Source organism: Aotus nancymaae, unplaced genomic scaffold (genome assembly GCF_030222135.1).
Source record: "Aotus nancymaae isolate 86718 unplaced genomic scaffold, 86718_ANA_hifiasm-v0.15.2.pri h1tg000029l, whole genome shotgun sequence".
NCBI lineage: Eukaryota > Metazoa > Chordata > Mammalia > Primates > Aotidae > Aotus > Aotus nancymaae.
Window position 1 is genome coordinate 12,818,345 of NW_026988442.1, and position 24,810 is coordinate 12,843,154.

The following is a 24,810-nucleotide window of genomic DNA, read 5'->3' on the forward strand; positions in this document are numbered from 1 at the left end:
CTAATGCTATTTTTTTGTATTTTTATTGGAGACAGGGTTTCTCCATGTTGGCCAGGCTGGTCTCGAACTCCTGGCCTGAAATTATCTGCCTCGGCCTCCCAAAGTGCTGGGATTCCAGGTGTGCACCACCATGCCTGGCCTTTATCCTCATTTAACCAGGATGGTCTCTTCTAGGACAAAGGGTCTTCCCCAAAGGCAAACTCAAGTCTCTGCCCCAACTTTGCTCTAACAAAATTTCTGGGAACTAAAGTGGATGTTTCCAGGATCCACTGAGCTGCTTTTCCCAGGGCAGTGTACCTGCTGCGGGGGCTCGGGAGTGCCACCTCTTTTATCATCCTCCTCTGGACTCTGATCCCCCATGGGGAAGGGAAACACCCTCATGGTGACTTGGGTGCCCATCTTTCTTTCCTTCCAGAAACCTTCCAGTGCTGCTGGCTCATCCCAGCAGCCAAGCAAGATCCGTAGCCAACAGTCCCTTTACAAAGAGGCTGAAACGAGAAAAGGAGAATTGCAGAAGAATATGTTGCTTCAATCCAGTGCCTCGGTGGAGAAGGTTGGCCGTGATCAGCCAGGGAGTGGGATGTGAGCCGGGGAGTGGGCAGTCAGGATGGGGCTCGGGAGGCGTCTTGGAGAGGATGGAGCCACTTGGGATTCTGAAGTAAGAGCTGTGGCGTCTGGGGAGAGCTCCTGTATTAATCTGTTTTCACGCAGCTGATAAAGACATACACGGGACTGGGAAGAAAGAGGTTTAACTGGATTTACAGTTCCACATGGCTGGGGAGACCTCACAATCATGGCGGGAGGGGAAAGGCACTTCCTATGTGGCAGCAGCAAGAGAAAATTAGAAGCAAAAGTGGAAACCCCTGATAAACCCATCAGATCTCGTGAGACTTACTCACTATCACGAGAATTGCTGGGGAAAGACAGGCCCCCATGATTCAGTTACCTCCCCCTGGGTCCCTTCCACAACACGGGGGAATTCTGGGAGGTACAGTTGAAGTTGAGATTTCAATGGGGACACAGCTAAACGATATCAGTTCCCCAGGAGGTGGAGTCGGGGTGCCTAGGGAGGTGAGCAGCGTCCCCTCTGGACTGGGGGTAGCAGTGTTTCCTCTGGACTGGGAGGCAGGAGAGGCAGCGTCTCCAGACTCCAGATAGAATGCCCTCCTGTTAACTGGGAGGGTGTTTTATACTGAACAAGAGTTAGGCATGGGTTCATCTCTGTTCTCCTTCCTGTACCTTCTCCTTTCTGACCCTGGACACCCCTCACCGTGATACTGACTCCCCCTCCTGAAAATACAAATCATAGTTGAGTTAGGGTGTGGCAGGCCTGCCCCATCACCCAGCTTCAGGGACCAGCAACTTGAAAACAAGGGGGCTGTGTCCTGAGAGCTGGGTTTTGCAGTGCTGGGAGGGCGAGCCAGGAGTTGCTGAACGTTCTCTCCTCCAGGTTCTGAATATTTCTCTCTCCTCCTTTTTTTTTTTTTCTTGAGACAGGGTCTCACTGTCACCCAGGCTAGATTGCAGTGGTGTGATCACAGCTCACCACAGCCTCAACCTCCTGGGTACCAGTGATCCTCCCACTTCAGCCTGTGAGTAGCTGGGACTATAGGCATGCACTGTCATGCCCAGCTAAATATTTTTGTATATATATATATTTTTTTGTAGAGATGCAGTCTCACTATGCTGCCCAGGCTGGTCTTGAACTCCTGGGCTCAAGTGATCCTCCTGCCTCAACCTCCCAAAGTGTTGGGATTATAGACGTGAACCACCATACCTGGCCTCTTCCTTCTCTCTCTCTCTTTAAAAAAAAACAAAAAACAAAAACAAAAACAAAAAACCTTAAATAACTTTTAAAAGTAAAGATACTAGTTTATAATAAGAAAAAGAAGTACGTGTAAAGATAGAAAGAAAAGTGCCCCATGTCTCACCCTACTCAATCCCGCTCTCAACAGCAGCAGTCACTGCTAACAGGTTGGTTTTAGCCTTGTACTTTTTTTTGACTAGTAATATAAAATAATAGCTGTGTTCTGCCATTTGCTTTTTTCTGTAAGTCTATAGCATGGATATACTTTCATGAGAGGGATTTAGATTCATCTTATTCTTTTGTTACCTTATTCTTTTTGTTTTTTGAGGGGAGTCTTGCTCTGTCGCCCAGGCTGGAGTGCAATGATGCAATCTTGGCTCACTGCACCTCTGCCTCCTGAGTTCAAGTGATTCTCCTGCCTCAGCCTCTGGAGTAGCTGGGACCACAGGCATGTGCCACCATGCCTAGCTAATTTTTGTATTTTTAGTAAGGATCGTCTCTTCATGACGGTGTTTACGGAGCCATGGGATCCCTTTGACTCGTCACATCATGTCTTGGGTACCCTGCACAGAGTCCATCCAGCCGTCTGCTGCCACTGGTGGATGGCTGGGTGACTGGGTTTTGCCTCTAAATAAATCATTGCAGTGAACATCCTTGTACATAAATTTTGGACTTCTTGTCTATTTCCAGATATGAAACCCTAGGATTAGAAACACACTCCTGGAAAGCTTTTTCTGTGTTTTGTTATATGTTTTAGTGGTAGCTAGTATTTATTGAGCTCTCAATATCTACCAGACAATGAACTTAATTGTTTACGGGTTTTTTTTTTGAGACAGAGTCTCGCCTTGTCACCCAGGCTGGAGTGCGATGGCACAATCCTGGCTCACTGCAACCTCCGCCTCCTGGGTTTAACCGATTCTCCTGCCTCAGCCTCCTGAGTACCTGGGATCACAGGTACCCACCACCATGCTTGGCTAATCTTTTGTATCTTTAGTAGAGACAGGGTTTCACCATGTTGGCCAGACTGGTCTCAAACTCCTGATCTTGTGATCCACCCGCCTCGGCCTCCCAAAGTGCTGGGATTACAGGCGTGAGCCACCGCGCCCAGCTACATGTGTTGTTTCCATTTTGTCCATCAAGCAGCCCTGGGCAGTATGTACTATTATTCCCATTTTATGGCTGAAGAAACAGGCTCGATGAGGTCAAGTGACTTGCCCAAGATTCTTACTGCCAGAAAATGGCAGAGCCAGGGCCTGATTCAAGGTCTGTTTGTTTTTGAAGTTCAAGTTCTTTTCACTCTTTGTGCCGCCACTGTTGGGAATTCCTTGGACTTTTTATGTGGCCTGGTGATCTGCGTGTCATAAGGACTTGTATCATGAATCTTGATTGAATTTTCGGCCAGAGAATTGCATGTTTCTAGGATTAGAAACACACTCCTGGAAAGCTTTTGCTATGTTGTGTTATGTTTCAGTGGTAACTAGTATTTATTGAGCTCTCAGTATCTGCCAGACAATGAACTTAATGATTTGCGTGTATTATTTTTTGTTTTTGAAGTATCGACTGAAGGATTGAATGTCATTGGTGAGATTTGAGGTACTGGCTGGTAGGGCTGTGTGTGTGTGTGTGTGTGTGTGTGTGTTTATAAGGGCCTGCTGGTCACTGTCTAAGGCTGGCCCCCTCTGGACGCTGACCCTCACTCTGGCTTCAAGGTGCACTGTCTCCACCTGCACCACTCCTTGAGTAGCAGAGTCCCTTCTCTCTTGGGCACTGGTGGGCAGAGTGAAGCATTCTAGGGTGGTGCCCTGGAAAGGGTCCAGAGTGCTTGGGTCACCTCTGATCTCAGCCTATCCTTAGTGGAAGAGGGGCTTGGGTAGGCTGGGGTAAAGATGCCTGATGGGGAGTGGGTGGGGGTCTTACCTGTCAGGTCTTCCTTCCCATTCTTTCTGGCCATCCCAGAAGACTGTGGGGCATGGCAGAAAGAGCACTAGGAAGGAGTCCAGGATGCAGATCCAGGACCAGCTGTGTCGCTGACAGTCTTTATTTTTAATTTTACTTATTTATTTATTTTTGAGATGGAGTCTCACTCTGTTGCCCAGGCTGGAGTGCAGTGGTGCAATCTCAGCTCACTACCACCTCTGCCTCCTGGGTTCAAGTGATTCTCATGCCTCAACCTCCTGAGTAGCTGGGATTACAGGCGTGTGGCACCATACCTGGCTAATTTTGTGTTTTTAATGGATACAGGGTTTCACCATGTTGTCCCGGCTGGTCTCAAACCCCTGACCTTAAGTGATCCTCCTGCCATGGACTTCCAAAATCCTGGGATTACAGGCATGAGCCACCACACCTGGCTAATTTTGTGTTTTTAGTAGAGATGGGGTTTCACCATGTTGTCCATGCTGGTCTTGAACTCCTGGCCTCAAGTGACCCTCCTGCCTTGGCCTCCCAAAGTATTGGGATTATAGGCCTGAGCCACTGTGCCCAGCCCCTGACAGTCTTTAGATGAAGCACTTGCCCCTGGCCATCTCTGTAGTGGGGAAAGACCAGATGGCGGGCAGTGGAAAATTGCTCCAAGTTATATGAAGTTTAGCCAGTTACTAGCTGCAGTGGCTTCTTCTGAAGGGACCCACAGGGAGGCTGTTAGCTCCTGTGGTTGAGAAACTGTCTGGGGTTCCTGGGCTGAGTGAGACTGAAATGCATAATTTTAGTCCAGCAGCTCTTTCCAAAATGAGCAGGCCAATGTGTTGGAGGGGGCTGGATGCCGAGTGCAAAAGGAATAGTGTTGGTTACCTGTCCCTTGCGGCCACATGGCTCTGTTCTGCCTTGGGCCACCATTCCCACTCTGCTTTTCCCCACTATGAGCCCCAGATGCTGGCCATGCAGTTGATCCCGTGCTCTGGGCGGGCCGTCCCTCTCCAGTGCTGCCCAAGTCCTGAGCGCTCACTCATCTTCACCCTGCCTGCTCTCACCGTCCCAGGGCTGGCAGAAGAATGGCTGCCTCAGCTTTTCCCTAGTTCAGACATGGGAGACCTTTGTGGCACATCACTTTGGTGAATCCTATGCAGCTATGAGGAACCACATTTTAGAAAAATATTTAGTCATCTGGAATGTGCTTATGACAAAATTTAAAACACATCCTTTAAAATGACAGTTAATGACTACTGTAAAAGTTGTGTGCATCTTAATTTTTTTATGGTTTTGATTTTTCAAACAAAACTGGGAACATTTGAAACTATTGTTTAGCTCTTGGTTTTTTTTTTTCAAAGAGGTATGATGTTCCTTGTCACCAGCTGGGTAGGAAGGGTGGGACCACCATCACCACTCCCAGTGGGTATCTGGGAAACTGGGGGACCAGGTGGTGTGGTGACTTGCTGGGGTCCCTCAGCACCATGTGACAGTGGCTCATAGCGCTGCTGAGCCACACCCTCCTGTCTCCCTCAGATAATCTTCCTGCAGACCAGGCCTCGCCTGCCACACACGGCTGCCCTGCTGAGCAGCTGCATGGATGGCTACATCTACGCCTGGTCCATCCACGGGAATGGGGGCCTGCTGGGGAAGTTTCCTGTGGACCTAGACCCTGGGGACGTTGTCGTGGGTGCCATGGCCACTGATAAAAATGACTGGATCCTCATCACGGGGGATTGTAGAGGATACATCAAGGTAAGGAAGAACCGGCACTGAGATTGAGGAGCTGGTGCCAACCAAGCGTCTGGCGAACTCTTTGCTGCACATGGCCCTTGCCTGGCTCCTGCTCCCTCTGGGTACTGGTTCCATTTGTAAAACAATGCAGGGAGGAGGGCAGGCTGCCTTAGGAGTCCTCCCCTACCCTGCTATGCCCAGTGACATGAGTGGGGGCTTGGTTCAAAAGGCCCCTCCAAGAAGCCTTCCTCGGCGAATTCCAGGCTCCATCATTGTCTTCTACGACTCCCTCATCCCCCAGTCATGTGGCTAATCTAGGATCAGCTGGCTCAGGAGCTGATTTTGTGCCTTGTAGCAAGATGTGAGGTAGGGGTGAGCCAGTCACACCCTGCCTGCCTGCTAGTCCTGGAGTCTGGCCTAGAAGATCCCTAAGGCCCTTTCTGGCCCTGAGTGGTGAGGTATCTCAGAGATGTAAGTAAGAACTGCCCCCGACAAATGAAGAGGAAGGGTCTGGGAGGAGCCCCCAGAGTGAGTTGGGGTCTGGGTCAAGGCATGTGAGGCCACTAACCCACACTTTGTGTCTAGATCTGGGACATCAAGGATTACCGCACATGCGCTGATAAACAGCCATTCCAATCCAGTGGGGCCAAGGTTGTCTCTGAAGCACCCAACAAGTTCCGGTTCTTAATTCCTCGGCAGGTTGGGACCAGCTTCCCATACTACATCCCCTTGGAGGATAAAGAGGTAGGAGGATTACTGGAGGGTTGCTCAGGAAAGTGCCTCTGAGCCCCACAGATGAGTTAGGATCATCGACTATCTCATACCCAAGAGAAATACATTTACTAAAAGATAAGAGCAAAAATGTTGGTAGAATTAGTATTCATAATAATGCCACATGAGAAGAAACCCAAATGCCCATCACTGTAGACTTGAAAATAATTAGATAAAAACTACAGAATAATATCTGGCACCGGAAATGAATTTACTCACTACAAAATGGAGAACTCCTCAAACAATTTAGGCAAAAGAAATTAGACACAGAAGAGTATATCTTAGAAATGATCATTTTTTGTTGGGGGAGGGGAGAGGCTGGAAGGAATCACGAAGGAGACTTCTGGGGTGGTTGGCAACGTTCTGACTCATCAACGGGCCTGATCATGCAGTTGTGTTCAGTTTCTAAAGATTTATTCAGTTGTGGGCTGGGTGCAGTGGCTTTTGCCTGTAATCCCAGCACTTTGGGAGGCCAAGGCTGGTGGATCATCTGAGGTCAGGGGATTGAGACCAGCCTGACCAACATAGTGAAATTCCATCTCTAATAAAAATACAAAAATCAGCCGGGTGTGATGGCACACGTCTGTAATCCCAGCTACTTTGGAGGCTAAGGCACAAGAAAATTGCTTGAACCTGGGAGGTGGAGGTTGCAGTGAGCTGAGACTGAGCCATTGCACTCCAGCCTGGGTGACAGAGCAAGACTCTGTCTCAAAAAAAAAAAAAAAAAATTTTTTTTTAAATTCAGTGGTACACTTATATACAATTTTCTGTGTGTATATTTATACATCAATGAAAGTTTTAAAAAGTCAGGTAACATAAAAAGGCTTACAGCGAAGAATCTAAGTCCCATTCCTGTTCCCCCAAAACAGTTCATGTGTCCCTAAAATAACCAGTTGTGTTGATTTTTGGGTATTCCTCCAGTGTTTACTTATGCAAACAGAAATGTGTAAAGTTGTTTTCCCCTGAAGGTAGCATTTCACGTACACTGGAACTCATCTTGCTTTTCTTGCTGTATGATACCTCTTAGAGACCTTTGCATAGCAGCACATTATCCCTTTTCAAGGTAAATTTGCTTTTAAAAAAATCTTACACAAAAGTGAATAGTGAATGTCATTTTACGTATGTAAAGACATTTCTGTAAGAGACGTTTTTGGAAGTGGGTTGCTAGGTGAAAGGGTTGCATGCATTTGCAATTCTGATAGCCCTCTTGTAGTCTTACATGCCTTCTGAATCTCTGCGTGAGTATGTCACGGCCAGTCAGTTTTGGTATGAAGAGAATGTCATTGTATTCAAATCTCTTGGGAACTGGTTACCCACAGCATCAGCATGTGAATAATTTATCATGTTGATACAATCATTATAACAATAATATGTACTGCTTGCAGTGTTCCAGAGATGGTGATTAGTATGTTATATATGCATTCATTAATCTCCATAATGACTTGTGAGGGAGATGTTATTTTTCAGATGAGGAAGTAATGAAACTGAAGAGCTGAGAGACTCGTCTAAGCTCCAGTAGCAACCAGTGTAGACCTGGGACTAAACCCAGGTCTGTTTGACTCCAGCATCTGTGTTCCTGACCATCTGTTCTTAGTTTTATAACAATGTATTTTAAACAATTGGGATTATATTGTATGTAACTAGAATTTCATATATCATAAAATATTTTTTCTTTAAAAACTTTATTAATATTGTTTCAAATGGGCAAATCATAATTATTTACATTTCTGAGGTTCAGTGTGATGTTTTGATCTATGTACACATGTGGAATGATTAAATCAAGCCAATTAACATACCTACCACCTTGGCCGGGTGCGGTGGCTCACGCCTATAATCCCGGCACTTTAGGAGGCCAAGGTGGGGGGATCACGAGCTCAGGAGATTGAGACCATCCCGGCTAACATGGTGAAACCCCCATCTCTACTAAAAATCCAAAAAAAATTAGCCAGGCGTGGTGGCGCATGACTAGTCCCAGCGAGGCAGGAGAATCGCTTGAACCCGAGAGGCGGAGGTTGCAGTGAGCTGAGATTGCACTATTGCACTCCAGCCTGGGCAACAGAGCCAGACTCCATCTCAAAAAAACAAAAACAAAACCCAAAAAACATATCTACCACCTCACTTACTTACAATTTTTATGGTGATTCATTTAAAATTTACTCTTTTAGTTATGTCGAAGGATGCAATATATTATTGACTGTAGTCACTCTGCTGTGCAACAGATCTCAAAACTTATTTCTCCTGTCTCAGTGAAACTTGGTATCCCTTTGACCAATAACTTTCCATTCTCTCCCCCTCATTCTCCACCCAACCCTCTAAGCCTCTGGTAACCATCATTCACCTTTCTACTTTTTAAAAACCTTTTTTTGGCCGAGTGCGGTGTCTCATGCCTGTAATCCCAGTACTTTGGGAGGCTGAGGTAGGTGGATCACCTGAGGTCAGGAGTTCAAGACCAGCCTGGCCAGCATGGTGAAACCCTGTCTCTACTAAAAATACAAAATTAGCCGGGTGTGGTGATGCGTGCCTGTAATCCCAGCAACTCTGGAGGCTGAGGCAGGAAATCGCTTGAATCTGGGAGGCAGAGGTTGCAGTGAGCTGAGATCGTGCCACTGCACTCCAGCCTGGGCAACAAAGTGAGACTCCATCTCAAAAAAATAAATAAATCAAATCAAATAAAAAAACATTTTTTTTTCTTGTAGAGAAGAGGGTCTCACTATTTTGCCTGGACTGGTCTTAAATTCCTGTGCTCAAGGAATCCTCCTACCTTGGCCTCCCAAAGTGCTGGGATTACAGATGTGAGCCACTGTGCCTGGCCCTTTCTTCTTCTATGAGTTTGACTTTTTACGATTCCATATATAAATAAGATCATGCGGTATTTTTCTTTCCTGCCTGGCTTATTTCACTTAGCATAATGTCCTCCAGATTTATCTGTGTTGTCCCAAATGACAGGACTTTTTTCTCTTTTAAGGCTGAATATTATTCCATTGTGTATATACACCACATTTTCATTGTCTGTTCGTCCTTTGATGGCCCTTTATGTTGATTCCATATCTTGGCTATTGTGAAAAGTGCTGCAATAAACATGGGAGTACAGATATTACTTTGACATATTGATATGACATATTGATCTCTTTTGGATATATACCCAGAAGTGGGATTGCTAGATCATATAGTAGTTCCAATTTTAGTTTTTTGAGGAAACCCTGTACTATTTCTCATGTGGTTGATACGGTTTGGTTGTGTCCTCACCCAAATCTCATCTTGAGTTGTAGCTCCCATAATCCCATGTGTCGTGTGAGAGACCTTGTGGGAGGTAACTGAATCATGGGGGTGGTTTCTCCCGTGCTGTTCTCATGATAGTGAATAAGTCTCATGAGATATGATGATTTTATGAAGGGCAGTTCCCCTGCACATACTCTCTTGGCTGCTGCCTTGTAAGATGTGCCTTTGCCCCCTTTCACCTTCTGCCATGATTGCGAGGCCTCCCCAGCCATGTGGAACTGTGAGTCCATTAAACATCTTTTTCTTTATAAATTACCCAGTTTCGGGTATGTCTTTCTTAGCAGCATGACAACAGACCAATACAGTGATTGTACTAGTTTACATTCCCTCCAGCATTGTACAAGGGTTTTCTTCTTTCTACATCCTCACCAACACTTATTTCTTGTCTTTTTGATGATATCTAATCTGACAGATGTAAGATGGTGTCTCATTGTGGTTTAATTTGTTATTCCTAATGATTAGTGATACTGAACATTTTTTCTTGAATCTGTTGGCCATTTGAATGTCTTCATTTGAGAAATGCCTCTTCAGGTGCTTTGCCCATTTTCTAATTGGGTTATTTGTTTTCTGACTATTGAGTTTTTTGAGTTTCTTATTTATTGTGGATATTACTCCCTTATCAGATGTATGATTTGCATATATTTTCTGTCTCTCTGTGGGTTAGCTCTTCACTTTGTTCATTGTTTCCTTTGCTGTCCAAAAGCCTTGTATTTTGTCTAAAATCCCATTTGTCTGTTTTTGCTTTTATTTATTTATTTATTTATCTTTATTTTAAATTATTTTTGAGATGGAGTCTTACTCTGTCACCTAGGCTAGAGTGCAGTGGTACGATCTCAGCTCACTGCAATCTCTATCTCCCAGGTTCAAGTGAGTCTCCTGCCTCAACCTCCTGAGTAGCTGGAATTACAGGCGTATGCCACAACACCCAGCTAATTTTTGTATTTTTTGGTAGAGACAGGATTTCACCATGTTGGCCAGGCTGGTGTTGAACTCCTGATCTCAGGCAATCCATCCATCTTGGCCTCCCAAAGTGTTGAGACTACAGGCATGAGCCATTGTGTCTGGCCTATTTTTGCTCTTATTACCTGTGCTTTTGGGGTTATAGCTAAATGACCATTGCCCAGATTAATGTCATGGAGCTTTTCCTCTGGGTATTCTTATAGTAGTTTTACAGTCTCAGATCTTATATTTAAGTCTTTAATCCATTTTGAGTTGATTGTTATACTTGAGATAAGGATCCAATTTTATTCTTCTGTATGTGAATCCAATTTTCCTTCTAGTTTATTGAAGAGACTGTCTTTTCCCCATTATGTATTATTAACACCTTTGTCAAAAATCAATTGACTATTAATGCATGGATCTATTTCTGTTTTTTTTTCTATCCTGGTCCATTAGTTAATGTGTCTATTTTTATGCCAGCACCATATTGTTTTGATTATATTAGCTTTACAATATATTTGGAAATCAGGGACGGTGATGCCTTTAGCTTTGTTCTTTTTGCTCAAGATTGTTTTGGCTAGTCAGGATCTTTTATGGTTGCATATGAATTTAAGGATTGTTTTATTTCTATAAGAAATGACATTGGAATTTTGATAGGCACTACATTGAATCTGTAGATCGATTTGGGTAGTATGGATATTGTAATAATATTGATTAGTTTATCAACACAAGATATCTTTCCATTTATTTGTGTTTTCTTAGTTTCTTGAAACAGTGTTTTATAGTTTCCAGTATACAGATCTTTTAACTCCTTGGTTAAATTTACCCCTAAGTATTTTATTTTATTTTAGTTGCTAATACACATGAGATTGTTTTCTTTTTTTCTTTGTTTTTTTTTGGGGGGGGTGTGGAGTCTCACTCTGTTGCCCAGGCTAGAATGCAGTGGTGCATTCTCAGCTAACTGCAACCTCTGCCTCCTGGGTTCAAGTAATTATTCTACCTCAGCCTCTTGAGTAGCTGGGGTTACAGGTATTCACAACCATGTCCAGCTAATTTTTGTACTTTTTGTAGAGACAGGGTTTTGCCATGTTGGCCAGGCTTATCTTGAACTCCTGGCCTCAGGTGATTCACCTGCCTCTGCATCCCAAAGTGCTGGAATTGTATTCTTAATTTCCTATTCTGATCATTCATTGTTAGTATATAAAAACTACTGACTTTTGTGTGTTAATATATCCTGCAAATTTACTGAATTTGTCAATTTTTCTTTTTTTTTGAGACAGAGTCTCGCTGTCACCAGGCTGGAGTGCAGTGGCACAATCTCGGCTCACTGCAACCTCCGCCTCCTGGGTTCAAGCTATTCTCCTGTCTCAGTCTCCCGAATAGTTGGGATTACAGGTGTCTGCCACCACGCCCAGCTAATTTTTGCGTTTTTAGTAGAGATGGGGTTTCACCATGTTGGCCAGGATGGTTTCGATCTCCTGAGTTTGTGATATGCCTGCCTCGGCATCCCAAAGTGCTGGGATTACAGGCATGAGCCACCTCGCCTTAATGGATTTTTAATATATAAAGTCATGTTGTTATTAAGCAGAAACAATTTCGCTTCGTTCTTTCCTATCAGGATGTTTTTATTTCTTTCTCTTGCCTAATTGCTTTGTCTAGGACTTCTAGTACTATGTTGAAAAAAAGTGGTCAGAGTGTGCATCCTTGTCTTGTCCCTGATCTTAGAGGAAAATCTATGCAACATTGAATATGATATTAGCTATGGGTTAATCATGTATGGCCTTTATAGTGTTGAGGGTACATTCCTTCTGTACCTAATCTGTTAAGAGTTTTTATCATGAAGGGCTGTTGAATTTTGTTAGATGTTTTTTTTTCTGCATCTATTGACATGATCATATGATTTTTATTTTTCATTTTGTTAATATGGTCTATCACAGTTATAGATTTGTATATGTTTAACCATCCTTGCATCCCTGGGATATAAAATATTCTTGAACACCACACTTTCTATTGATTAAATAATATTTTACTTTATGGAGTTACAAATTTTCATGTTATGGGATTATAATCACTTATTTAGCTTGTTACCTACTATTGGACATTAGTATGGTTTCTGACTTTTCATTATCAGAAAATAAAGAAAAATGAACAAAACCTTAGAAAGACACAAACTACTAAAGCTGACTTAAGAAGAAATAGAAAATCTGAAGATACAGAAAACCTGAATGTAAGAAGTAAGGAGATTGGGTTAGTGATAAAATTTCCCATAAAGAAAACTCCACATTCAGGTAGTTTCACTGGTAAATTCTACCCAATATTTAAAGAATTAATGTCAATTGCTTACAAACTCTTCCAAAAGACTTCTCTGTGAGGCCAGTATTACCTTGATATCAAAAGCAGATAAAGATATCACAGGAAGATAAAACTACAGACCCAATATTTTTATGAATATAGATACAAAAATCTTCAAAATACAAATTGAAACCAGCAACATATGAAAATGATTATATACCATGACCAACTAAGATTTATTCCAGAAATGCAAAGTTGGCTTAATATCCAAGATCAATTCATGTAATACATCATACCAACTGAATAAAAAACAAAAGCCATATGATTATATCAATAGATGCAAAAACAGCATTTAACAAAATTAAACACCGTTTTTTTCATTAAAACACTAAATAAACTAGAAAAGACAGGAACTCCTTCAACCTGATAAAAGCTATTTATGAAAACTCACAGGTAGCATAAAACTTCATGTTGAAATATTAAATACTTTCCTGTAAAATCAGAAATAAGACAAGAATGTTTACTCTTATCACCCAGTTTAATATTTTACTGGGAGGTCAATTAGGCAAGGAAATGAAATAAAAGATATCTGTATTGGGGAAGAAGAAGTCAACTATCGCTATCTGCAGATGACATGATCTTATATATAAAACTAAAGAATCCATTGAAAATTATTAAAACTAATAAATTCAACAGGTTGCTTGATATAAGGTAAATATACAAAATCAATATATTTATATACACTAGCAATAATCTGAAAATTAAATTTTAAAAATTTAACTTATAATAGCATCAAAAAGAATAAAATATTTTGGAATAAATTTGGAAAAGTAGTGCAAAGCTTGATCTCTGAAAATTGCATAACATTATTGAAAGAATGCCAAAATAAATGGAAATACATCTCATGTTCATTGATTGGAAGACTGGATGTTGTTAATATAGCATATTCCCCAAATTGCTTCAATGCCAATTTTTATCAAAATCCCAGCTGCTTTCTTTTATTTTGTCTTTTATTTTCTCTCCCCTCCCCTCCCCTCCCCTCCCCTCCCCTCCCCTCCCCTCTCCTCTCCTCTCTCCTTCCTCCTCCTCTTTTCTTCCTTTTTTTTCTTTGATGGAGTCTTGCTCTGTCACTCAGGCTGGAGTGCAGTGGTGCCATCTTGGTTCACTGCAACCTCTGCCTCTCAGGTTCAAGTGATTCTCCTGCCTCAGCCTCCCGAGTAGCTGGAAGGCACCTTCCACCATGCCTGGCTAATTTTTGTGTTTTCAGTAGAGACAGGGTTTTGCCATTTTGGCCTGGCTGGTCTTGAACTCCTGACCTCAGGTGATCCACCTGCCTCAGCCTCCCAAAGTGCTGGGAGTACAGGCGTAAGCCACTGTGCCCAGCTTGCTTCCTCCCTTCTTCCCTCCCTGCTTCCCTCCCTGCCTCCCTTCCTCCCTTCCTTCCTTTTTGGAGATGCAAGGGATCTAGATAGTAAGAAAAAAATCTTAAGAAATAACACAGTTGAAGGACTCAGACTTCCCAAATTCAAAACTTAATACAAAGTTACAGTAATCAAGACAATGTGATACTGGCATAAGGAAAGACATGTAAGTCAATGGAATAGAATTAAGAGTTGAAAAATAAATTCTCACATTTATGGTCAATTGATTTTTGACAAGAATGCCAAGATAATCAAATGGAGGGAAATAATATCCTTTTTGAAACATGCCCTGCTGGGACAATAGGGATAACTTTATTAGAAGAATGAAGTTAGACTCCTACCTCATAACACACACATGAATTAACTCCAAATGGATCATAGACCTAAATGTAAGAGCTAAAAGTATAAGACTTAGAAGAAAATAGATGAAAAATATTTGTGACCTTAAATTAGACAGTGTATCTTAGATATCACACCAAAAATAAGCTACAAAAGAAAAAAACAAATTAGTCTGTCAAAATTAAAAACTTTAGGGCTGCAAAGGATATAATCAAGAAAGTGAAAATATAACCTTAGAGAAAATACTTGCAAATCATATATCTGATAAGGGACTAGTATCCAGAATATATGAAGAACTCTTACAACTTGATAAAAAAGATAAATTAATTAAAATATGGTAAAGGACTAATAAGTATATTAAATGATGCTGAACATCATTAGCTCTCAGGGAAATGTTTATCAAAACTCTAATGAGATCCTACTTTACACTCTCCAGGATAACTATTGATAATAGCAATGGTTGTCTGGGATGTGGGCAAACTGGGACTCTTACACATTGCTTGATAGAACGTAGAAAGCTGGCTCAGTGCAGTGGCTCATGCCTGTAATCCCAGCACTCTGGGAGGCCAAGGCGGGAGGATCACCTGAGGGGTCAGGAGTTCAAGACCAGCCTGGCTATCATGGTGAAACCCTGTCTCTCCTAAAATTACAAAAATCAGCTGGGCATGGTGGCGGATGCCTGTAATCCCAGCTACTCAGGAGGCTGAGGCAGGAGAATCGCTTGAACTTGGGAGGCAGTGATTGCAGTGAGCCAAGATCGAACCATTGCACTCCAGCCTGGGCAACAACAGCGAAACTCTGTCTCAAGAAAAAAAAAAAGGAGAAAGCTGCAGTTGCTTTGGAAAACAGTCTGGCAGTTCCTCAAAAAGTTAATATAATATATAATATGTAAGACTTTTAGAATAAAATAAATGGAAAAATACTTGTGACCTTAAATTAGGCAGTGTATCTTAGATATGACACCAAAAACAAGCTACAAAAGAAAAAAACAGATAATATAAGTGTAGAGTTACTATATGACCCAACAGGCCCACTTCCAAGTGTATACCCAAGGGAAATGAAAACATACATCCACATAAAATCTTGTACGTGAATATTTATAGTAGCATTATTGATAATACAAAAGTGGGAACAACCCAAATGTCTGTCAACTTCCAAATGGTTAAAGTATGGTATGGTGATACAGTAAAATGTTATTTAATAATAAAAAGGAATAAAGTACTGATGCATGCAACACGGATGAACCTTGAAAATACTATGCTAAGTGAGAGAAGCCAACCACAAAATACCACACATTGTGTGATTACACTTAAATGACATGTCCAGTGTCCATAATACACTTTCTACAGAGATAGAAAATAGATTAGTGGTTTCCTGAGACTGGGGGGCGGGAGTTGGGGGAATTGGGTAGTGACTGCTGGGTAAAGAGTTTCTTTCTGGGGTGATAGTTTCACAACTCCCAATATACTAAAAACCATTGAATGAGCACTTTAAATTGGTAAATTATATGTAAATTATGTTCTGATAAAGTTGTGTTTAGGTGTGTGTAAAAATGATGGTGCAAATACTCTTTTACAAATCTTTTTAGTTTTTCATAGTTTATTTGCACATCTAGTGATTTGTCCCAAGGAAAGAGCATGTAAAAGAACATAAGCCATTCTAAAGCCTTTAATGTATACTACAAAATTACACTTCACAAGTTTTATACAGTTGTGCATTTCATTGGCCTGTTTTATTTTATCCTTGACAACCTAAATAATTTATTAGTGGTATCCATCTGAGGATCCTCTGAGTCTATCAGAGTGCCTTTCTTATAGAAGTTATTCAATAAATACATGCTCTAAGTGAGGAAAACATTTTTGGTTGATTTTTAGGTGCAAATGGTTTCTTTTGATTTTAATTAAGATGCCTTTGTTTATTAGTGATATTGACATCTTCTCTTATTTTATTGGCTTTGTATAACTTTGTGAATTGTCTCTTCATGTCCTTTGCCTACTTTTCTATCATGGCAACTATCTTCTAAAAATGTTGTATAATTATTTAAAAATATGTTAGGCTGGGTATGGTGGATCATGCTTGTAATCCCAGCCCTTTGGGAGGCCAAGGTGGGCAGATCTCTTGAGCCCAAGAGTTTGAGACCAGCCTGGGCAACATAGTGAGACCCCATCTCTAAAAAAGATAAATAACATGAAAATATATTAAAAGATTAACTCATTGTCTATCATATGTATTACAAATATCCCCCCATTTGCCATTTGTTTGTTAATTTTATTTATGATGATTTAAAAATTATATTTTTTGGTGATCAAGTCAGTTTTTGTTCCCATTGTGATATTTTCCTTTGCTTGTCTATCACTTTCTTAGAGATAAGATAAACATTGATTCATTCTTTTACAGGTATTTTATGATTTCATTGAAAATATAATCTTCAATGCATCTAGTATTCATTTTGTTGTAAGATAAAAGATAACTTAGGTTTCTCTTATAGTTCATCAGGTAGCCCACTACCGTTTATTGAGTCATGTTTTCTATTACCACTCTTACTAAATGCCGAAGTTTCACATACATTTGGGTTGGCTTCTGAGTTTTCTATTGTCTTCCATTGCTTTGTTTAAAGTGTCTATTATTCTGACTTTCCATAGTTGAATATGGCCGAATAAGTCCCCCTTTGTTAATCTTGTTTTATTTAAAAATGGTCATTTTCACTCATTTTCCAGTTAAGTAGTTTTACTCTCTCATAGTGAACGTGATTTAACACCCCGTTGCTCACCCTATTCATCTCCCAATGCCCAAATGAAAAGCTTTAGAAGACTTAGGCTCCTGCCCTGGCCCCATCATTTTCTGGCTATGTGGGCTTAGGCTAGTTGTTGAACATGTCTGACTCTCATTTTCCTCCTTGTAAGTCAGTGAGAATCATATACTTCCTATAAGGTTGTGAGGTTCAAATGGAATAATCTGTATGGAGGCACTTGGTAAACAATGTAGTAATATGTGAGTGCTTTTTATGGTTTTACCTAAGGGGCCAGTGAGGCCCAGAGAAGTGCTGGGACCTAGGTAAGGTCACAAGCAAGTTCATGTGGAATGTATCCAGCTTTAGAACCCTAGCCCGTGTCCCAGGGCCCTTCCAACTGGGCTCTGCTGCCTGCAGTCCTGGGTGTGTTCTGATTAGCCTGTGTAGTGGTCTTGGTGTAAGTATTTCTCCTGTACTGTCCCCTTAGGTTGTGGCTGGTCATACCATTTCTCTGGTTCCCCCAATGCTCCTGATTACCTGGAAGGGCCATTTGGATAGTGTGGCAGACATCCTGTATGTGGACAACTTCCAGCTGGTTATCAGCGCTGGCCAGGACCGGGATTCAAGGCTTGGAAACTCTCCGGTGATGCCATTGGTACGGATCCTGCTGAAGCTCAGTGATGCCCAAGGCCCTTCTTGTCTCTGTCCCTGTCTGAACATAAGCATGAACTTTGTGCTCTGTGGAGAGGGAGTTTGAGGCCACAGCAACTGCTTTTGCTTAAATATTACAGTCTGCCCTATTGTCCATTCAGCAAACTGTCCTTCCATCCATTCACCCATCCACCCAATATTATTCATCTATGTATATTTTTGCAAATCATATATATGATAAGGCATATTTCTTTCTCTTTAAAAAAATAAACTTGTTGCATTGTATGTAAAGAGAACCATATAAACCAGAAGGGTTCAGCTTCTTGAGTTTTGAGAAAGTAAACACATACCATATTAGCCACCATTCATATCAAGAAACAGTTAGGGCCAGGCGTGGTGTCTCATTCCTGTAATCCCAGCACTTTGGGAGGCTGAGGCGGGAGGATCACCTGAGGTCAGGAGTTTGAGCCCAGTCTGGCCAACATGGTTAAACCTCGTCTTTACTAAAAATATAAAAATTAGCTGGGTGTGGTGGTGCGCTCCCGTAATCCCAGCTGCTTGGGAGGCTGAGGTGGGAGAATCACTTGGACCTGGGAGGTGGAGGTTGCAGTGAGTTGAGAACACACCACTGGACTGCAGTCTGGGCAACAGAGCAAGACTCCTTCTCAAAAAAGAAAGAAAGAAAGAAAGAAACAATTAGTACAGCCATTATGGAAAACAGCATGGAGGTTTCTCAAAAAATTAAAAATAGAACTACCATATAGTCCAGCAATCCCACTACTGGGTATATATCCAAAGGATATTAAAACCGCATGTCAAAGAGATAGCTGCACTCCTGTGTTTACTGCAACAGTATTTGTAATAGCCAAGATATGAAATTAACCCAAATGTGCAACAGTGGATGAATAAAGAGAATGTAGTATATTCATGCAATGGAATACTGTTTAGCCATAAAAAGAATTAAATCCTAGCCTGGCCCGGCCGCCGCTCACCTGGGTGCAGGGACCCTGGCTGGGGCTGGAAAAAAAAAAAAATCCTGTCATTTTCAGTGACATGGATGGACCCAGAGAACATAATGTTAAGTGAAATAAGCCAGGCACAGAAAGACGAATACTGCATGATCTTACTCACATGTAGGAGCTAGAAAAAAAAAAGTTAGTATCTTGGAAGAAGAAAGCAGAACAGTGGTTATCAGAGACTAAGAAAGGGAGGGAGATAGAGAAGATGGGAAGAAGTTGGTTAATTAATGGGCACAAAGTTATAATTTTAGGAGGAATAAGCTCTGGTGTTCTGTTGCAAAACACACTAGGGTGAAGATGGTTAATAGTAAGGTGTTGTCTATTACAAAATAGCTAGATGAGAGGCTTTTGAATGTTCTCACCAAAAAGAAATGATAAATGCATGAAGTGATGGATACATTAAATACCCTGATTTGATCATTATATATACAACATATATATGGACTGGAACAGCAAATTATACCCCATAAATATATACAATCACAATGTATCAATTAAAAAAGAAACTGAAACTAGGAGTGCCCTTCATATCCCCACCACCCTGACCATCACATTTTGTTTTACAGCAGATCTCTAGAACTTCCTCATCTTGCAGTATAGTAACTATGACTATACTCATTGAGCAGCAACTCTAGATTTCCCCTCTCCCAGCCCCCAGCAACCACCATTCAACTTGCTGTTTCTATGAATTTGACTACTTTAGCTCCAATGTCTGAATCATCTGGAGGGTCCACTTCTAATGCCTATTTATTCTCTTGATTATTGGTTATATTTGCCTGCCTTTTCACATGTCATATATACAAAAGAACCCCAAAAAACCAAAAATTTCCTGGGCTTTGTATAAACGGACTGTAAAGACTTTAGTTGATATTGTTTCCCCCTAGAGCATTTTACTCTTTCCTCTGTATAGGGCTGAGCATCTCCAACCAGTTGGGGATTGAATTGTGTTGGGGCTGGATAGCAGCTTTAGGAGGACTCAGTTTGCCCCTGTCTTCTGCTTCTCAAGGATGAAATCTGTGTCTGTTTCAGGCTCTTCTTTCAGTGGGACTCTCTCCCAATGATCTCATTCTGCTTTTCTGTACCAGCACCTACAACCCCAGCCTCCCCAGTGCTCAGCAAATGTCCTAACAGGAAAAACAGCTGTGCATTCAGGACTCCACTAGACTTCATTCATCATGCCAGCCACAGTGGATACCAGAAGCTCTGCTGTTTTCTCTTTGTCTAAGCCAATTCTGATTCTCACTCAGCCTGTGTGTAGACTTGGAAATGCCCCCCAGATGAGAAAGCAGCTCCCACTGCCAGCTTTTCTTGGAAAGACTTGTCCCTTTCTGTCATCTTAGTTCACCTGGCCCCCTTTGCTTCTACTGCTTTCCAGTGAACATTTGGCCTGAGCATGTGGAAAAGACTACAGGATGCCCATGATGGTCTTCATGAACACAGAGCAGGCTTAGAGGAGGCGGGCAGCTCTGCTGGCACCTCCTGGAAGGCCTCCCATCTGGAGCTGCGGTGAGTGAGCACAGCTCGCCTGGTCTTCCCTGACTTGAGGAGGGAGAGGTTGCAAGTCTTCCCAGGTCCCGGGAAGCCTTTGCCTGGGTCGGGTAGAGCTAGGCATCGGTAGGGAGGGACCTCGGAAGGCCAGAGGCTTGAGGGTTGCAGGCAACTCTACTCCACAAGTGGCAGCTATCGGGGGAGAGCCCAGGCCCCGTTTTAGCCCAGCTCAGCTGAAAGGTTGAGCAGTGATAGGGCAAAATACAAAACCCCAAGAGCTTATATGGGGCCCTGTGCCCGAGCCAGGCCCAGGTTTGTCAGAGCTGGCTTCCCTGCAGAGGTCATTGCTACGTAGCCAGAGGTCCCTGGCAGAGGAGTGCTCAGGCCCAAGCCCAGGGCCCTGATCCTGAGCAGACATTTGTATTACTTCCCTGATTGCAGGGCACGGCAGACTGCTGGCTGCTTGTTCCTCCCCCTGCAGGTGCATCCCCTATCCGCTCTGTCCACTCCATCCTTATTCCTGATCAAGTCTCCAGTAATTCAGGTTCATTCAAGAACCTATGTATTGAGATGCTACTGACTGCCAGACCTTGTGCTAGGTTCTAGAGATACAAGACATCCAGACCCAGGTCCTGCCTCAGAGAACTCACAGTTTACTCGGGGAGGTGGACATGCAGACTCATGGCTGTAGCTTTATGTGATAAGTAATAAGAAGATTAGGAACAGGGATAGCTCAGAGGACCATCCACGTGGTTGAGTGGATCAAGTAAGGAAGGCTTCACAGGAGAGGTGATGTTGGAGTTGGGTTTTGACATTTAAGTAGGAGTTTGTCAGGCATCCACAAAATCTTTGTGGCTCCTGTGCTTCCATAAAGGCATTCATGTTGACAGTCCTGTGGAGGGAGATCAAACAAGGCAAAGGCAGGGTTTCCTTGGGCAGGGGCAGGCATGTTTAAATAGTCCACAAGGGGAGGTCCAGATAAAGCCAGATGGGATGTTGGGTCTGCATGGTGGAGAGGATAGAGTGGTGGGAGAGTGGCAGGACCTGCTGGGCCAGCTGGATCCAGGCTTTGCAAATGCTAATTCCATACATGTTCAGTGATGAGCTCTGGGGAGTTTGGCCTGGGGGGAGGGATGGAAGATTGGAGAGGATCAGGCCCAGGAAGGGGAGGGCCTTTCAGGGTTTCTGGGAGGGTTGCCCAGCCTTGCAGTGGGGGGATATCTTGTGAAGGAAAGGCCCTCACACTAGGGAGCAGCGGGATCTGGCCGAGGCCCTGATGATATACCAGCGGCAAGAGCAGGCGGCGCTGATGGCCCTCCTGCATGGGAAGGCAGATAAGGAGGCAGATGCTTGGGCCAAGCTGCAGAAGATGGCCCTGGTGTCCCCATGGGCCGGAGAACGCCCCCTGGAAGACATTGAGGACAGCTGGAGCAAGTGGGAGTCCAGGGACAAGCAGGTGAGGCTGGGAGGGGAGGGGAGCACCGGGAGGGGTGCAGGGACCGCCAACTCTCAGGCTTCACTCTCGGCATGGCTTCTGCAGGTGAGCAAAGTCCTGGGAGCGGCGTATAAGCCAAAGGAACGCGTGCGGAATACCAGGTTCCTGTCCAGCAGTGTGCCGTATGGCTGGATGAAGCATCAGGTGAGGCGGGATGGGGCAGCTCCCCAGCAGGCTGGGCCGGGTGCCAGGGGGTCCCGTTTTCACCAGCAGCCACCCTTGTGCCCACATGGCCCTTCAGTGGGGGTGGACAGGAATCTTTGCCCTTTAACAGGATTCTGGGCCATGGACAGGTCTGGGTTGAGACTGATATGGTTTATTTGCCAAGGCCCTGGCTGAGGTCATTGGGGCAGCTTTTGTCCTTGAGGACAAACCTCAAGGGCCTGTGGGACAAGGTCCGCCCTGGGGTAGCCCCTGTCTATAGGCTCCCAAGCATTTTCCATGGTTTGCTGGTTAGCATATTTCCCACCCATGTCCCCGCTACCATGGTGCTCAGCAGCAGACCAGGGCATCATGCCAGGCACGTAGTAAGAGACAGGGTAAGTGGAAGGAGTGGCTCTCCATCGGGGACAGAAAGGAGCAGGGGACATTGGAAAGAGCAGATCTGAGCTCCATCCTGCCCTTTCCTGGGCAGATCCCAGCCTCTCCCAGCGCCCCTTCCTTGTCTGCCGTGGGAGTGCTGTGTGAGCTCCCTCCTCTGTGAGGTTCCCTTGGGAATAAATGAGATGACACTGAAGCCCACGTCCCTGCAGGGCCTCCCTGTCTGGGCTGGGGAGAGGCTGGCGTGACATGAATTGCTCCCAGGAGCTCTTTGCACCAGGGCCTCACCCAGGGTACCAGCTGGAGGCCTAATGCTCAGAAGCAGGCAGTCTGCATGCCTAGCTCACAGGATGGCCATACGCACCATAACTAGGTGGAAAGCAGGGCTGGACACCCGGCCTGGTACTAGGTGGGTGCATGAGCCCACAGGCCATGGTTAGTGGCAGCCACGGTCCTCTGGACACATCTCCTTGGCCTGGGAAGACTTCAGGGTGCCTCCTTCCTGAGAGCCTGCTCTTGGTTCTGGGTGTCCCCGCTCCCAACTCTGTCCCCTGCAGATCTCACCCCAGGTCTACCGAAGCCTGCACTTCAACGAGCTAACGCCCACTCAGCAGCCCGACTTCCTGACCAGCAGGGACCCCCGACCAGCAGGACCGGCACATCCGCCTGGTGGCCCGCGATGTCCAGAAGGACCTGGTGCCCAGCAGGGAGCAGGCAGCGCTGGATACCACGGCCAGCACGCCCGTGGCCACCTCCTCCCCATCTTCCTTGTTATCTGTGTCTGCCTCAGCCTCCAGGCTGCTGGACTCCAGCTTGCCTGCCTTCCTGAGGCCCCAGTTCTCCTTGCTGCGGCCCCAGTCGGCCTCCATGGCCCATTCCACCTCCTTGGTCCCCTCCCTGGTGTCTGAGTCCACCCTGCAGAGGTTAGCGACCCCCAAGCTCATTGTCTCCTCCTTCGAGCAGCCCCCAAGGCCTCTGAAAGCCACCTCCCTGCCCTCCGTGAAGGGAGGCTCCCACCTCACGTTCTGAGGTGCCCGCGCTCTTCTCATCCCTCCAGCAGGGCGGCCGCGCCCATGGCGAGCCTGGGTGTCCCTGGCTTTTTCCCTTTTAGACCCAGAGGATGTGGCCCTTCCCCTGGCCACCCCACTCAGCCTCTCTGGGGAAGTCCACCTATCTCCTGACCTTGTCTTCTCTTTGGCCCCCACGAGAACCTGGAGCAGAAAATAAATGATCTCAGCTATGGGCGTCCACAGCGATGAAGCTGGGCTGTGTGTGTGTTCCTGGCCCCTTAGGTCCCTCCTTATCTAAGACCAGTCACATCCCCTGGCCAGGGCCTGGGCAGAGGCAGAGAGGAGAGTCCCTTTCCAAGGACACCTGGCTGTTTGGCTTGGAAACTTGGTTCAGCCTTATGGCAAGAGTGAGGCCTGGCAGCCATCTGGTGGGGATTGTGGCTGTTCATCTGCCCTGCTGTCTGTCAGCCTCCCTCATCAGCAAACACTCCCCACCCAGCATCCTGTTCTGTCCCTTGTGCAGAGAGGCCTGGAAGTATAGTGGGCGGCTCCCCTCCTGGCTCTGCCGCTGTCTGGCTATGGAGTCCCATGTGTCCTTCCTCTCTGGCCCAGAGGCACCTGTCCAGACCTCTGCTGGGCCCTCAGCCCTCTTGGCAGCTCGAGATCCCATTCTGGGGCATGTGGGGCCTTCTGGACACTTCACCTGCAGCTTGAAGGGAGCGGGGGCAGCCCACTGCTGCTGAGCAAGGGGGAGGTGGGCTACAGGCTGGGGGTTCTTGGGGGGTCTCTCTGACGGTCTCAGTGTCTCCACTGACCCTCCTGCCCAGTCCGAGGCTCAGCCCCGAGGGTGTGTGTGTAGCTCCTCCTCTCTCTCTCTCCCCTGCCATCTCCCTTTACACTTCTCAGGGGTGGAACTATGGGCTCCCCACCCCACTCTGCTGGGAGGTTTTTTTTTTTTTTTGACACAGAGTCTCACTCTGTCACCCAGGCTGGAGTGCAGTGGTACGATCTCGGCTCATTGCAACCTCCGCCTCCCTGGTTCAAGCGATTCTCCTGTCTCAGCCTCCTGAATAGCTAGGACTACAGGCATGCACTGCCATGCCTGGCTAATTTTTGTATTTTTAGTAGAGATGGGGTTTCGTCATGTTGGCCAGGCTGGTCTCGAACTCCTGACCTCAAATGATCTGCCCGCCTTGGCCTCCCAAAGTGCTGGGATTACAGGCATGAGCCACCGTGCCTGGCCTGCTGAGAGTTTCTACGTCACCTGTGCCTCCTTCCTGGGGTCACTGCATCCTCTCCTGCATGAAGAAACTATGATCTCAACCCTCCCAGCTTGGTTCTTGCCTTAAGGAGTTGGGCACCCAGGAGCCAGGCATTATTGAGGCCAAAATC

General features: G+C 44.8%; 1 protein-coding gene across 1 annotated transcript in view; it reads left to right on the forward strand.

Moving 5' to 3' along the window:
* The window catches only part of EFCAB8 (EF-hand calcium binding domain 8), a 68,980-nt gene extending 45,333 nt beyond the window's left edge, over positions 1-23,647 (forward strand). Inside the window, 10 exon segments of the mRNA XM_064382322.1 lie at positions 416-553; positions 5,246-5,464; positions 6,029-6,187; positions 17,703-17,835; positions 17,838-17,881; positions 20,261-20,391; positions 21,622-21,829; positions 21,914-22,012; positions 22,966-23,046; positions 23,048-23,647. Of these exon segments, the coding sequence (XP_064238392.1) occupies positions 416-553; positions 5,246-5,464; positions 6,029-6,187; positions 17,703-17,835; positions 17,838-17,881; positions 20,261-20,391; positions 21,622-21,829; positions 21,914-22,012; positions 22,966-23,046; positions 23,048-23,437 (1,602 nt within the window). The 3' untranslated portion in view covers positions 23,438-23,647.
* Positions 23,648-24,810: the final 1,163 nt, after the last annotated feature.